We start from the raw sequence: 16,008 nt of genomic DNA, 5'->3' as shown, positions 1-16,008 counted from the left end.
ATAAGTTCCCTTGCAAAATGAGTTATTAATTTCTTTATGTCATTAAACACATTTCTCATTCTTCTGTGGGTGATAACAAGGAGTACTGAGGCAATTATCCCTTTCCACCTAAAAGCTGAAGTAATTAGTAACCAAAACTGCATATTCTCACCTTTATGCATGTAAACATGATTTATGCCAAAAATCAGCTAAAAGTAGAAATTGTATTGATGTCATAAGAATGATACCAAAGGCTTAGAAATTTAAGAAAATACTGAAACAGTTGACTTCATAGAGAATGCAGACTCTGCTTTTAAAACCTCTTTTTCAATGTGTTGTTCCTACAGACACAACTAGACCTCCAAAGAAAGATGAAGAAAATGGCAAGAACTATTACTTTGTATCTCACGACCAAATGATGCAAGACATATCTAACAATGAATACTTAGAGTATGGCAGCCACGAGGATGCCATGTATGGGACAAAACTGGAGACAATTCGGAAGATCCACGAGCAGGGACTGATTGCAATACTGGATGTAGAACCTCAGGTAATTAATTCCCAGACATTTGGAAACTCCTGCCCTACTGGTCTAGAAACTAATTTTAAAGATGGGGGCTTGAGGCAAGTTCCAAGATGAGAAAAGCAATAAGTAACTTTTAATGCATTTCATAGTGCTTCTTAAAAATGTTGTAGAACGCCCATGACCAGAGACATGAGAGGGAAATCTGGAGCGTAAATAGACTAGCATTTTGAATTAGGGCAGTGATCTTATAAAAACACACCATAATAAAAAGCAGCAGTTCTGCTTTCATTATCTTTATTACATTCAGAAATCTAATAAAGCAGCTGATTAAATCTATGTTTACCTAGAATATCCACACTGATCTGACGTTTGCTAAGAATCTTGTCCTGCGTTAATACACCAGCTACCTACCTCTCTAGATCTCAGTTATATTGAAATGACAGGATCATTGGCTCTGTTTTCCTGGAGGGGAGAGAACACTGGCCTTAGAACCAGGTAACCTAGGATCAAATCCTGTGTGGCTTTGGACAAATCACTTAGCCTTTCTAAGTTTGTTTCCTCATCTGTGAAATGGGATGATAATTTTACATTTCACATTTTCACATATAACATTGATGTGAGGGAAATATCTAATAAAATTAACAGCAATATTGACTATTATCAAGATAGAGACCATTTAGTTATCCTTTTGCCCAGCTTTCTCCTCCAACATAGTTTATGCTTATATGTCTTTAGAACTGTATACCCCTCGTTACATGCAGGTTTCATACCACTGTATAGTGGCACATAAGCCATATCCCAAACGAAGAAAGATGTTCCTTCCTCAGCATGAATTCATTTCTAGGATAGTGTTTTTTATGGGATTTTCTATATTCTTACAAAGAAATACGTAAGGGGCAGCTACGTGGTGCAGTTGATAGAGCATCGGCCCTAAAGTCTGGAGGACCTGTTCAGATCCGGCCTTAGACCAAACACTTGATACTAGCTATGTGACCCTGGGCAAGTTACTTAACCCCAATTGCCTAAAAAAAAAAAAAAGAAAGAAAGAAATACCTATAAATAAGAACTAAGTATAATGCTTCTATGTTTCTGTGTTAACCTGTCAAATACAGAAGGTTTATGTTTTGTAAATGATATTCATGGAAGTAAATAATAACTCTCACTCACTTGACATAAAGTCTGCCATGCATAGACCAATTTGACTTGATATCTCAAGCCTCTAGAGTAATTTTTATTTACAGTTTTCCTTCATAAGGTTTGTATTTTCCTGTACATTAAAATAACTTTAGATGAATGAGGAGTATTCCTTAGTCAGCACCAAAGCTAGCTAGAGAAAAGAAGCCTCACTAAAAGTTGTCCTCAGGGTTTATACCATAGGATATGAGGCAGGGTTTGGGATGAGGTCCATGTGATACTGCTTGTATCAAATTCCAAGGCAGGTTTCACAGTCTGACAGAGTGTTCATAAGATTCTAGCATACTAGAAAGTTGTACTAGCAGGATCCAGTGTTTGTACATAAACACTTGTAAACTAGAGGAAAACAAATCTGGCCCCTTGAAACTGACCCAGAAGCTCATTTTCATAAGCTTTCAATCCATGAAGCAGTTCAGAGTTATTTTTTAAACTAGTTTTCATCTCATTTACATTTAGCATGGAAATACATTTTGATTTGCCACATATCTATTTCAAAATTTGGTTGCTAAATACCCTTCATTCATTCATTCCACAGCCATAGCAACTATTTTAACTATGTTATTAAGCACTTACTATGAACAAGACACTGTTTTAGAGAGTAGAGGCAGTATAAAGCTGAATGGGGCATTCCCTAGCCTTGAGAGATAGGTACTAATATCTTGCCCATCTTACAGATGAGGAAACTGAACCTGAAGGAGGTTGAGTAACTTGTTTAGAATCACACAGCTAGTGACTGAGGCAGGATTTGAATGTATGTCTTCCTGACTCCAAGTCCAGCATTCTATCCACTCTACCACCTAAGAGCCCTAAATTTATGTAATGCTTTGTGATTTGCAAAATTTGTGTGTGCGTTTTCATATATATATATTTATATTTATATTTATGTGTGTGCATACATATATACATACATGTGTATGTGTGTGTGTGTGTGTGTGTATATATATATATATATACATAGACAGAGAGAGAGTCAGTTTCATAGGTTCCCCACAACAGCCCTGTGAAGTAAATAGCAAAAGTATTGTTATCCCTGTTGGGCATGTGAGAAAGCCAAACTGTAGTCAGGTTCAGAGACTTACCAGCGTACATAAATAATAAGATGCCAAGCGTAGCTAGAAGCTGTGTCGTCTGATTCCAGGTCCAGTGAATTGTTCGTTAGGTAGTAAATGTGTACTTACTTTTTTCTTATCCTCACCTTGCCCTCTAAAGGCAAAGATAATCATATTAATAACTGAAATTTACATAACACTTTCTAGATTACAAAATGCTTTATACAGTTTATCTCATATGTTCATCAAAACAACTCTGTCAGGAAAGTAATGCTTTATTTTATTTTATTTTAATTATTATTAACCCAGTTGGTGAAGAAGCTAAAGCTCAGAGAAGCTGCACAGCCTGACCAGAGTCACTCAACTAATTAGGTGTCTGGGTTACTGGCATTTGAACCTGTGAGTCCTAGTTCCTGTGTCCAGCATTCTTTTCACTGTCCAACAATGCTTCTTTAACAAGAGTTTGACACCCAGTGCCACCATAAAGGAGAATACAATACTGAACTCCAGAGTATTAAAAGCATCTGTATCAAGCTTTTGAATTCATTTTTTTCTCAGCATCAGATTTATCGTCTTGATGATTTCAAGATTTCTTTTTCAAGAAATCATGAAAGAAAACTCCCCAAATCTTTTAGAACTAGGGGGCAAAATGAAAATAGAAAGGATCCCACTGGTTGCTTCCTGAAAGAAATCCCAAAATCCAGAACTTCCAGGTCAAAGAAAAAATACTGCAAGCATCTAGAAAGTATGTTCAAGTAGTCAGTGAATAAGCATATATTAAGTGCCTACTATTTGTCAGGGATTATGCAAAGCACTGAGGATATAAAGAAATGCACATGTAGTCCCTGGTCTCAAGAAACTCACAGTCTAATGGGGGAGACAACATGTAAATAACTATGTATAAACAAGATAGATGCAGAATAAATTGGAGAAAATCAAGATAGCGGATCAGAATTAAGGATGATTAAGAAGAGGTTCCTTGTAGAAGGAATTTTACTTGTATTTAAAGGAAACCAGGAGGAGGGGATGAGGAAGGAGAGCATTTTAAGCATGTGGAGACTGCTGTTGAAAGTGAGTTGGGAAGGGGCAGCTAGGTGGCACAGTGGATAGAGCTCTGGCCTTGGAATCAGGAGGACCTGAGTTCAAATCTGTCCTCAGACACTTGACACTTACTAGCTGTGTGACCCTGGGCAAGTCACTTAACCCCGATTGCCTCACCAAAAATGCAAAAACAAAAAAATGAGTTGGGAGTTGGAGTTGGGAGATGGGGTGTCTTGAATGAAGGACAAGGGAGGAGGAAGCAGGCCACTCCCCACCCCTGAGGTGTAAGGTGAACTTGAAAGGTAGGGGTAGAGCAGTTACATAGGGCTTTATATGCCAAACAGAGGATTCAGTATTTGAACCTGGGAGTGATAAGGAGCCACCATGGGGGGAGAGTAACTTGGTCAGATGTGCATTGTAGGAAGATTACTTTGGCAGCTGATGGACTGAAGTGAGGAAGAGACAAATGGCAGGCAGACCAACCAGCAAGCTTCTTCAGTAGTCCGAGTATGGTAATGAAGGCCTGCACCAGGGTGAGGGCGGGATTAGAGGAGAGAAGGGGACGTATGCTAGAGATTAAAGGTAAAATCTACGTGCCTTAGCAACAGAGTGGCTAGTGAGGAGTCCTAAAGGACACTTCCGTTGTGAGCCTAGGTTACTAGGAGGGTGGTGGGACCCTTCACAGTAATAGGGAGGTTAAGAAGTGGGAAGACAGGGATTGGGGGCAGGGTGGTAGTGGAAATGATAAGTTCAGTTTTGCAAATGTCAAGTTTAAGGTGTTTAGGGCACATCCACTTCAGTAGACAAATTCGATACACAGTTGGAGATGAATGCCTCAGGAACAGCCAAAAGGTTAAGGCTGGGTAAGTAGGTTTGAGAATGATCAGCGTAGGGATGAATGCATGAGAGCTGATAAGGTCGCCTAGCAAAATAGCATGGAGAGAGAAGAATGGGGGGCTCGAGACAAAGATCCTGCAAAGGAGACTGAGAAGGAGCAGTCAGATAAGTAGGAAGAAAACCAGGAAACAATAGGGTGATAGACGTTGTCAGAAGCTGAGGAGAGGTTCATAAGGGTAAGGATTAATGGTCATTACATTCGGCATTTAAGTCCATCAATAAATATTTATGAAGGAGCTTACAATCTAATAGAGAAAGACCACATACAAAAGGGAAATGAAAGGGTGGGGGAAGGCAGGATGTGGTGGAGAAAAAAACCTCCCAGATTAGTGTAGCCAGGTGGGAAATGAAATGTCTGTCCTAAGACCCATCCTTAAATGAAGTTTTGGGAGTTGATGATTCTGCCCTCAGATCAGAAGGGGAGAGCCATGATGAGGCATGAATATTAAGGCTGATTCAGTCTCACTGGATAACGAGTTTTCCCAGTGATTTCATTCTTGGGGCATAGTGGAGAAGCCAGAACAGTGCAGACAGATGGGAAATGAGTAAGAAATTAATAGATCATAAGTAACTTTGGAGAGAGTAATTTTAATTGAATGCTGAGGTTGGAAGCCAGACCGTAGAGAGTTGAAAAGAGCCTGAAAGGAAAGGAAGTGGAGCCACCTACTGTGGAAGACTTTGTCTAGTTTGGCCACAAAAGGGCTGAGAGATGAGGGATAACAACCACTGTTGGGGATGGATGGGAGAGATAAGGGTGTGTTTACAGAAAACAGGACATCAGTTTAGGGCTATAAAGTAAAGTATAAAGTGTAACAGCAAGTCTGCAAATTAATTTAGGTAATACCACTTTAAAATTATATTGGCATCACTCAAACATAGGCAATAAACGTTCAGTTCTTTAAGTCATTTTTAAGGAGTATTTTGTGATTATATTAATACAAGTCATGAGTATGTCTTGGTAGATTGACTCTCAGATATTTTATGCATTTTATAGTTATTTGAATGATATTTCTTTCTGTTATTTCCTCCTCTTTTTTGTTATGTGAGTTCAAGTCCTGCCTCTGATACTTGTCATGGGACCATTAGTGATTAACCTCTCAAACAGGCCTCAGTTTCTTCATGTGAAATGAGAATAATAATGCCTGCAGTATCCACCCACAAGATTGTTAAGAGGCTTAAATAAAATTGTGTGTGTGTGTGTACACATTATAATATACATTCTATATATAAGCACTTTTAAATTTTCATTTGTTGTTATTTGTGACAAGGGAGTCAGTGCAGCAATCACATGATATCTTTTTTGTAGGAAGAGTCCACTTTGTAGACCTATTTTAGATGGCTATTTTCTATCATTTTGAGGGAAAAGGGATACTTATTCTGTAATTAAATTTGCTCCAAAGGTTTTGTCAGTTGTTTTATTTCTCTCTGTGAACCCGTGCAAAGGGCACATTAGCTCTTCTCCCTGTGGAAGTCTTGTTTCTTTTCGTACAGGCACTGAAGGTCCTGAGAACTGCAGAATTTGCTCCTTTCGTAGTTTTTATTGCTGCACCTACGATTACTCCCGGCATCAATGAGGTAAGAACTGCTCAGACTTTTAAATGTAAAAATGTACTGATTGAAGGATCCGTATTTGTTGTGCATAAAGGCCTGAGAGCACAGTGAGGTTAAACACTGGAGCTGGTGGAGCACAGGATCCTCTTTCTGCACTGAGAACTTAGCAAATGTAGGCTAATTTTCACATTCATCCCAGTTCACCCTAGAAAGTTTAATGAATTCATTATCCTGCACTTGCAGCAACAGCCTTTTGTTTTGTATCTATTTGCCTGGTGATAACTGACCTTTGAGTGACCAGGCCAGGGGGGGAACCTGGGGCCTGGAGGACACATGTGGCCCTCTAGTTCCTCAAGTGCAGCCCTTTGACTGAATCCAAACTTCCCAGAATAAAAGGATTTGTTCTGAAAAAACAAAAGGCGGCAGCCAGTGACCTAGAAGGTCACATATGGCCTCAAGGCTGCAGGTTTCTCACCCAGGACTAGGCTCTCCCCTTTGGGGATCACTACAGTAGTCTAACAATAGAAAAGGGCAGTTATTAAGCTGAAATCACTTCACTCTTAAGTCTGTCTTGAGTTGGAAATGATGGTTTAACTATAGATCAGTATCTTAGTTTTAAAATGTGTATATTTAATTACTTTTCCGGTGTGGGGGTAAGTTTTGTTGGGTGTAGGGTTTTTTTGGTTTTTTAGTCTGGACCTGTGATTTCATTGGCATAAGGAACACCCGATGAAGAAACTTGTAATGATGAGGGTTAGTGCTTTCTCTGCAGTTTAGAGTCTTGGAACATCACCTGGGGCACTGAGAGAGGTTAAGGCCAGGGTCATCTGGGCAGTAGATGTGTGAAGGAGCATTTAGACTTCAACAGCCCTGACTCTGAGGCCAGCTCCCACACAGCTGCCTCTCCAGAGATGTTTGTGGTGTTGTTCAGTCTTGTCTGACTCTTTGTGACCACATGGACCCTACTGTCCATGGGGTTTTCTTGGCAAAGTTACTGCAGTGGTTTGCCATTTCCTGCTCTGGTGAATTAAGGCAAACAGGGTTAAGTGACTTGCCCAGGGTCACACAGCTAGTGGGTGTCAGAGGCTGGGTTTGAACTCAGGTCTTCCTGACTCTAGGCCCAGATCTCTATCCACTGAGCCTCTAACTGCTTCCAGAGAGGTTAGAACTTTAAAACTAATTATTTAATCAGAGTCTAGTAGCATTTAAGTAAAATCACAGAATATTGCCCCTGAAACGCAAGTTAGTGGTCATCAAGTTCAACCTTCTCATTTTATAAATGAGGAAACAAAGACCGAGAAAGAAGTGGCCTCTGGTCTCAAAATTAGTCATTGTCGGAGTTTGGGTAGAATCCAGGTCTCTTGCCTCCCATTTCTGTGTTCTTTGTTCACTGTGACACATTGGAGGGAAAATCTGATTGAAGTGAGCATTAAAATGAACCCAGGTGTGTGTGTGGGTGGGTGTGTGTGTTGTGCACAGGAATGCATATAAGTGGGATCTAGGAAGGTGGGAGCTAAAGCTTCATAGGTCCTGAGGGCCCTGACAAGGGAGCTTATTGCCTCATAGGCTGACCTTTGGCTGTGTCTCCACTGCTTACAGTCAGGAAGACCTGAGCTCAAGAGAGAGGCAGAATGGTCATGTTCACATCCAGCCTAAGATAATCACAACTTATGTGACCCTGAGCAAGGCCCTTAACCTCTCTCCACCATATTGGTGCCAGGGTGGGCTAATTAAGCTTGAAGCCAAGTTTTCCTCAGGTTTCCCTGAAGCTATTCTGTCTCCATTTCAGAAGGAACTAACTGTACTCGGGGAGTTCCTAACTCAGGTAGGGCAGCTAGAGTTTTGCCTCAGGGTGGTGAATTTAGAGGGGGCTTAGCAATTGAAGAACTGAAGTGCCCTGAGAATGACCTCTTCCTACCCTTCTCTGGCCCCTAGGCATCTCTGTCCCTCCATCTAAGTGGCTTAGTGGTTAGAGCACTGGGCCTGGAGCTAGAAAGATCTGAGTTCAAATACAGCCTCAAGAGATCACTAGCTGTGTGACCTTGGGCAAGGGTAGGTCAGAGGGTTCCAAGTCACACACTCTTTCATCTTCCTGCTTCCTTCGTAAGACTGACAACCTGTGAAAGTGTCTGTGCTCTTAAGGAGTCATCTGGGGCACTAAGAGGTTAGGTGACTTGCCTATGACCATGCTGTGTGAGGCAGAAGCAGGACTTGCTGACCCTCTGACAGTAGACCTCAGAGAGTCCTCTCCTCCCTCAAGACACAGTTCAGGCCTCACCTTTCCTATGAAGCCTTTCCTGATCCAAACTCCTAATGCCCTTACTCCCACACTGCCCAGTATTTAACTACTTTGCCCTTATTTTTATTTATTCTCTGTATTGTTTTATGTCATTTCTGTCTCATTAGAATGTAACTTCTAGTGGTTAAGGACTATGTCGTTAATAGTGTTTGCATCTCTAGTACCTAGCACAATGCCTGGTGTGCAGTAAGTACTTAATAAATGCTTGTTGATTAATTAATTAGGCCATCTGTCTTCCTATGTGCTCTTTACATAGGAGCTTAATATATAGCTAGAGAATTAATAAATTACTGAGTTGTAGCTCTAAGCTAGAGTAATTATTAATGATTTTAATTGTCTGTTATTTATATCTTCTGTGCAGAGATGAGACCTTTGCCCTGCTCTGCCCACCTGTCCACGTGGCCAGCCCCCATGTGTTGATGCATAGTAAGAGATGGAGTGATAGGAGGTTATGGTCAGAGAGAAATATCCCCTTTTTTGATTAAGGAAGCGAAATGTTTGTGGTTAATGGTGGGATCTAGGGTGAACCCTCCCTATGTGTCATTGAGGTAAGGGTAAAAGATCAGTCACGACAGGGAGGGAGGAAGGAAGTTATTAAGTACCTACTGTTTACCAAGCACTGTGCCAAGTACTTTACAAATATCTCATTTAATCCTCAAAACAATCCTAGGAGATAGATACTATTCTTATCTGCATTTTACAGTTAAGGAAACTGAGGCAGACATGTATTAAGTGACTTGCCCAGGGTTACACAGGTCCTCCTTGCTCTGGGCCCAGCACTCTATCCACTGCACTACTAACCTGGTATTTCAGGAGACCTAGGAATTGGGAGGCATGGGAGTTTGACAAATCATTGATGTGGATATGAGGAGGTGGAAAGGAAAGCAAGATGATGTTTAACCAAGTGTTGGACTCCCCTTCCAAAGGCAAAAAAATAACCTGCAGGGACCACTGTGATCTAGATTGGGTGGAAAATTGTAATTGAGTGAACTTAAAGGGAAGAAAAATTACTGAGTGATAGTAAAGGAAAGTCTGCAAGTGGCAGTGAAGAGCAAGGAATATTCTTATTCACTCCTTGGGCCCTACTCGATGATTTTTGGGGGGTTTAGGATCTGGGCTGGCAAGAGCTCAAGGGGTCCTGCTCTGACCCCAAACTAGTATTTCTTAACATCTATGGCTCCATCCATTTACCGAGGTTTCCAAAAAAAAAAAAAAAAGGACCGGACGACTGGGTGCCCCAGGACCACACTGGCCACCTAAACCTGTCATGGGTCCATACCCCAAACCTTGGGGACTCCAGAGCCCCAAAACAATAGGTAGAGCAAGCTTGAAGCTCCACCTAGCCTGGATGATAGCATGAAAGCAGCTCACTCAGTTGTGGGAGAGTAGCCGACCATTTAAAGTGCCATTTGGGAATTTGTCATTTTGTCAAACTGTACCTACTAAAAAAAGGTTCCAGCCTAGCAAAGAGAGGAAGATGCTGTGCAGTCTTGCATATTTTCATCAGTTAGTAGAATAATACAAAGACATTCCAGTTAACCTCAGAAGGGTTACTTTTTGCCCTTGTACAACAAGTGAGTTCAGGTAGGTGGCTCAGTGGATAGAGTGCCAGACCTGGAGTCAGCCTCAGACACTGGCTGTGTGACCCTGGGCAAGTCACTTCACCCTGTTTGCCTCACTTTCCTCTTCTGTAAAATGGGCTGGAGAAGGAAACAGCAAACAGTGTGTTTGCCAAGAAAATCCCAAATGAGATCATGAAGAATCAGACACAACTGAAACCACTCAGCAACAGCAGCAAATTATGTTTTAGAAAACAGGGAATGGGGAAAAAAGAAAGAAAACAGGGAACGGGAACTCCTCTAGACCAGATTGTTGTCTTGTTTCTGTTACTTAAAAAAGATAGATTAATAGAAACTCACTGGAAGCCTGATGATGGGGCTCACCAGTTTTTGGAAAATCAGTTTGACAAATGACCTCACTGTAGTTAATCACACAGCAAAATTAAGATATCAGAATTTTTCCATTTCTCTACTTTCAAGGAAGATCTGTTAACTAAATTTGCTGAAGTGCTTTTTATTTCTATTCACGTTTATTTTTTACATCATTTCATTTGCGTAGGGTATATTTCTTTCTAAAGTATAATCTACTCTCCTACCTTATTTCAGTGTACAAACATTTCAAAAGCATCTGTTAAATGATTTTATTCTTTTGTTATATTATTTTCTTGAATTATCATCTTTGCTTTTTTTTTTTTTTGCCTATTTTTCCTGCCCTTTTATTAACTTTCCAAAGCTGCCAAAATGGTGCAGAAAACTGCCTGTAAGTACCAGCTAGGAGCTGATGAAATGCAGCCCTGTTTCTTTTAATAGATTTAGAATGTAGACGTTCTGTTCCCACTCAGTGCTGCTTTTGCTGTTAGAATAAAGGCATTTTGTTTTCACTGACTTAAGCCCCACTCCTGTAAGTTAAGTACATGTAAGGGCTATTTTTTGTGAAGAAAGGAAGAAACAAGCATAACTTCACCATTCAAGTTCAGAGAGAGATCTTCAGTTCAGCATGAAACGTTTAGTCACTTTACATATTAAATTTGGAACACAATTAATACTTCAGACTCGTCTCCTGACTCTACACCTGACAGCCTTTATGGGCAAAAAGCAGCCTTCTGGTGGTTTTGAGAAAACAAAGACTATTCCTTTAACCTTAAACAAAATTACCTAGAAATCCACTGCCAGAAGAATGTGATTTCTCAGTTTCCCATGGAACCATATTTCAGGGAAACAGACTAAGGTTGTAACTCTGATGATGTGCACTTTTCATTTCTAATCAATTTGACTTTGCTGGTACCCAACCGAGGGGAGACTTTGTAAAGGATGTTCCCTAGTAACCCGAAATCTTCTGAACAAAGGCAGATTTGCCCTTCCCTACAGTGAAGTCACAGTGAAAAGACTATGCTTTTAAGGATAAGCAGATGTGTCTAGACACACCGAAAATAAAAAGGTAATTGTGAACCCCAGCCTTATCTGTAGAATAGGTAATACCTGATGTTCAAAGAATATTTCTAAAACTACTTATAAAGTAGATGGCCCTGAGAAGAGGTACTACGTTTTTATCTTCAAAGTACTTAATGGAAGTACTGACCTGCTTTGACCCCCTTCTCTGTTGTGCAATTACAATAGAATTAGCTCATTCCATCCTTGTTAATGAGTTTATGCTGATCATTCTTCCAAAGGTGAACACCCACAGAGCCGAGATTTTACCAGTAGTAGTTTGACCTGTGTGTTTAACAGAAAGGACACTTTGGGGCAGCTAGGTGGCACAATGGATAGAGCACCAGCCCTGAAGTCAGGAGGACCTGAGTTCAAATCCAGCCTCAGGCCAAACAATCGACACTTACTAGCTGTGTGACCCTGGGCAAGTCACTTAACCCCAATTGCCTTAAAAAAAAAAAACACAGAAGGGACACCTAATATAGACACCCTTTGTGCTTATGACATCTGGTCCTTCAAGGCAACACCACCTTTCCTTTATTTGGGAAATTTGCCCATTTCTAGCCTTCCAGTGTCCCTGAAGGGTTGGTTCTTTTTTTTCATCAGGTCCTCTGTGTGTGTGTGTGTGTGTGTGTGTTACATATGTATATATACAGATATATACATACATGTATGGCATAATGAACTTGGTAAATGTGTGTGTGTGTGTGTGTGTGTGTGTGTATAACAATCAAATTTTAGCAAATTTGCCCTCTCTTACTGTAATGGGATTCAGCTTCCTATTTTCCCTTGAGACGTCTCTGTCTTGAAACAACAAAATAAAATGGGCTATGTTATGAGTAAAGTTACATGTACATGGACACGTCCTCTTTAAATTTTCATTTGCTCTTGGCTCACTGTTAGTTATGGGTGTTTGCCAGAGAACTGAATGTGACATTGGTTTGGGGAAATATCATGAATAGTGGCTTAGTGCTCATTGATATTGACAGCTTATCTCTGCAGACTGCCTGTGAATGACTGGTAGGTTTACACATGAACTCAGTGTTTTTAGCAGTTCATCAGGCCAGCAAATGCTGTGTCATGCTTTGGAAATGACCCATCCTACACTGAGTGCTTCTCATTTGCATTTGCCTATGGCATCTCATAGTGTTAGTACCTTTACATGCCTGGAACATGTTGGCAGTTAAATAGAAAAAGAGGGAAGCAGCTTACTGTCGCAAGTAGAAGGCAGCCTAATGCAATTAGAGCTCTGGTTTCGGGGGGGCCAAGAATCAAGTTAGGTGTTGTTCAAGCATATACCTGTGCCAAGAAAAAGGGAATTAGAGATCTCTGATCATGAAGATCAAGAAATGCCTTGATTTGCTGGTTTGAAAACAGGAGAATGAGGTGAGAATTGTGGGATAGCACTTTAAGGTGTGACGAGACTGAGACTGAGGAAAAAGAAATGATTGAAGAGCCAGTTAACCAGCCTGGTTAACTGCCGTTGTCTATGTAAACCACACCCTGAGTCCCTTGAGGGCTTCCTGGTAGGTCATCAAACAGAGCTTCTGGGCTTTGTTGTTCAAGAGTGTCATTCTTCGTAGTGTTATTGTCTCCTCATTCTCCACTCCAGCCTTCCTAGAAACTAGAGGAGTGTCCTGTTGCATGCTGGGCAGCTCCCATTGTACATAGCAGTTTACTGAAGCCGCAGTGTGTGACAAGTTGTTTCTTTTGGTTATAATTGTGTTTATTCATGGCTTCACCCGGTGGGACTGGGCTTTGAGGCCTGACCTTGGCAGAGCAAATGAAAATCAGGAGAACTTCAGAATCCAACTGACTTTTCTCTTTTATTTGCTTCCTGACATACCCCCTTCCCCTTCCCTCCCCAAATCGCTCTTTAGGATGAATCCCTCCAGCGCCTGCAGAAGGAATCTGATATCTTACAGAGAACATATGCACACTACTTTGATCTAACGATTATCAACAATGAAATTGATGAAACAATCAGACATCTGGAGGAAGCCATTGAGCTCGTTTGTACAGCGCCGCAGTGGGTTCCGGTCTCCTGGGTCTATTAAGCCTCTCACCAGATAACTGAAGAATTCTGTCATATCTGGGAACCACCTCATACATGAAAAAACCTCTTCATTCCTGGCCTTGTGTCAACAGGTCTCGGCCCCTAGAGACTACCTAGATATAGTGTGACCTGAATTTAACTATTGTCATGTCCAAATAGATAGGAGGAGGAAAAAAATTAAACACTAACTTAAAGAGACAGTATCTTTTTTAATCAGTTCTCCTAAACTTTAATAAAAATGTATCTTTAAATGTATGTATTATTCAATCCTTTGGAATGTTATATTTTTGGAAATCATAGCTTTTTATTTCAAAGGCCCCTTAAAACTGCACAAAATAGATGCTGCTTTCTATAATCTATTTTAATAATAATAAAAAATAATTCTGTTACCTTGACATGGGGGTGGAACACTACATTCTTTTTAGAGTCTGATTTTATGGATTGGAATATCTTGCTTTCCTTTATTTATTTGAAATAATCTAGTGATTACAAAACATTTTTAAAGGCCTTTTTTCTCTTTTTTTTAGAATAGTATTTTTGTTAGGTACTTTTATGTAACATCCAGATAATGTGATACTGTCTCTTTGAAGAATTCTGTCAACCTTTTAGAGATTTGAAATTGGGTCTTGACTCTTAATGCATGTGGACAGTCGCAAGCTTTCATGCTGTCGGTGTATCTGTGTTGAAAAAAAACTGTAATCTACAGCAGAAGTACATTCCGTTCATGGGAAAACTACCCAAGGGAATAAAAATAAAATGTTATGACTAAGTTGTAAACCTATGCACATCCCTTGCATTTTGGGCAACTTTATAAAAAAAACTGATTTTTATTAATAATAATCATGTAGTGAAATGTGTTTGTAATTTTGTCTCAATTTAATTTGTTGTAAGGTGGGAGGGGGAATTGCTGGTTTCATCATTTCGGATCTGTGTTGTCTGAGAGTATTAACGTTTTAATTTAGCAAAGAAATGCAGATTTTTAATATGTATGTAATTGTTTTAAATTTACCCATTTTAAAAGAAAATGATGTGCAATGAAGAAACCAGTTTAGGCATTTGCTATAAACTGAATATTCCAAAAAGATTCATCTTTGACAGCCCTGTAAATTCCTTAAGAATGGTAACTGACACTACAATTTGACCAATTTTTTTTTTAAATACACTTCCTTTTATGTGTTCAACAATTAAATGCCTTTGGGTCCTTCATTTCATTACAGATTGGTTCAGTTTTGAAAATCAACACGTTTAGATTTTATGATGCATTGGATGCTAGTTGAACCATCAGAAGGCCCTAGAGTGAATACAAGTCTGCAGTACACTCCGGGGGTCCACAGCCAACAACTACAAGAGCACAACTTGAACACTTTCTGACCCCTAGAGAGCAGTCAGCCGTGTATTTACTTGAGGACCATCTGGGAAAGCTACTTCCTCTTGCTTTATCCCTTGGCGCAGGTGAATTTTTTATTTCATGTTAGTTGAGAGGCATTGACCATCTCATCACCCTCCCATGACATCACATTCTGCCAGTGCAAGTGGTCAGAGGCTTGGTGTTCCTAATACCCTCTACCCCATACATCAGTTGAGTTGGGTTTGTTTTTTTTAATTAGTGCTTGTGGATGTAAATTTTTCATAGTATTATGTGGCTCATGATGAGTACATCATTTTTGTCCTTTTATGATTCAGTGCAACAAATTTTATGGGTAAAATGGCCTGTGCTTGATCGTATTGACAATAGCCTAGGTTACTCCGTGCCTTGGCAGGACTAGCAGGATGTGTTCCTGTCAAAAAAAAACAAACCTTTCATTTAAAGGACCAAACGTATTAATTGTGCACAATTTAGAGATTGGCAGCTCCCTCTCATGGCTTCTGTTGTTAATAATGCCAATGGCCGTGACAAGATCATTTTAAATCTTGTTAAAGCAAATTGTTAAATAAGGTTCATGACCTTAAAAAACAGACATACTGGAAGTTGCTCATCTGCTCTAGACACGTACACATGCAGATCTTATTCCTGACTTTATATGTGACTCAAAGAAAATGTATTTTGGTACATTCTAGTATCACTTTAAGCCTGAGAAAATTTAAGCCTAGTGAGTTATTCACTTGATGGTACTGACCACAATCAGGGCTCATTTCCGTTTTCATGAGCCTACTCTACCTCATTTCCCATCAAAGCACAAAGAACAAACAACTCATGAAATGGGAAACAAAACAACAACAAAAAAAACTTTCCTCCTTTTCAGTAGAGAAATTGATCCACTTTCTGGTCAGATTTCCAGATGATGTCATCTTAAATCGTTGTTGTATCCATATAGATTTGTTAAATGAAGAGACTGTTTTAGAAGTAGTGCTGTCATTTGTAACCATCAGGAAGACTAGTTTCTTGTTCTAATAAATAGGAATAGTCATTGCTTGGATTCATATAGCCC

The 16,008-nt window shown here is 40.0% G+C and overlaps 1 protein-coding gene across 11 annotated transcripts in view; it reads left to right on the top strand.

Moving 5' to 3' along the window:
- CASK (calcium/calmodulin dependent serine protein kinase) overlaps window positions 1–14,768 on the top strand; it is a 395,225-nt gene extending 380,457 nt beyond the window's left edge. For all 11 annotated transcript variants that reach the window (XM_027875619.1, XM_027875618.1, XM_027875615.1 and 8 more), the window contains 3 exons: window positions 327–529; window positions 6,178–6,261; window positions 13,404–14,768. In XM_027875619.1, the coding sequence (XP_027731420.1) occupies window positions 327–529; window positions 6,178–6,261; window positions 13,404–13,580 (464 nt within the window). In that variant the 3' untranslated portion in view covers window positions 13,581–14,768. The remainder of the gene's footprint in view (window positions 1–326; window positions 530–6,177; window positions 6,262–13,403) is intronic.
- Window positions 14,769–16,008: the final 1,240 nt, after the last annotated feature.

This window comes from Vombatus ursinus, unplaced genomic scaffold, assembly GCF_900497805.2.
Source record: "Vombatus ursinus unplaced genomic scaffold, bare-nosed wombat genome assembly UNPS02014809.1, whole genome shotgun sequence".
Classification (NCBI taxonomy): domain Eukaryota; kingdom Metazoa; phylum Chordata; class Mammalia; order Diprotodontia; family Vombatidae; genus Vombatus; species Vombatus ursinus.
This window is presented reverse-complemented; position numbering and strand designations above follow the sequence as displayed.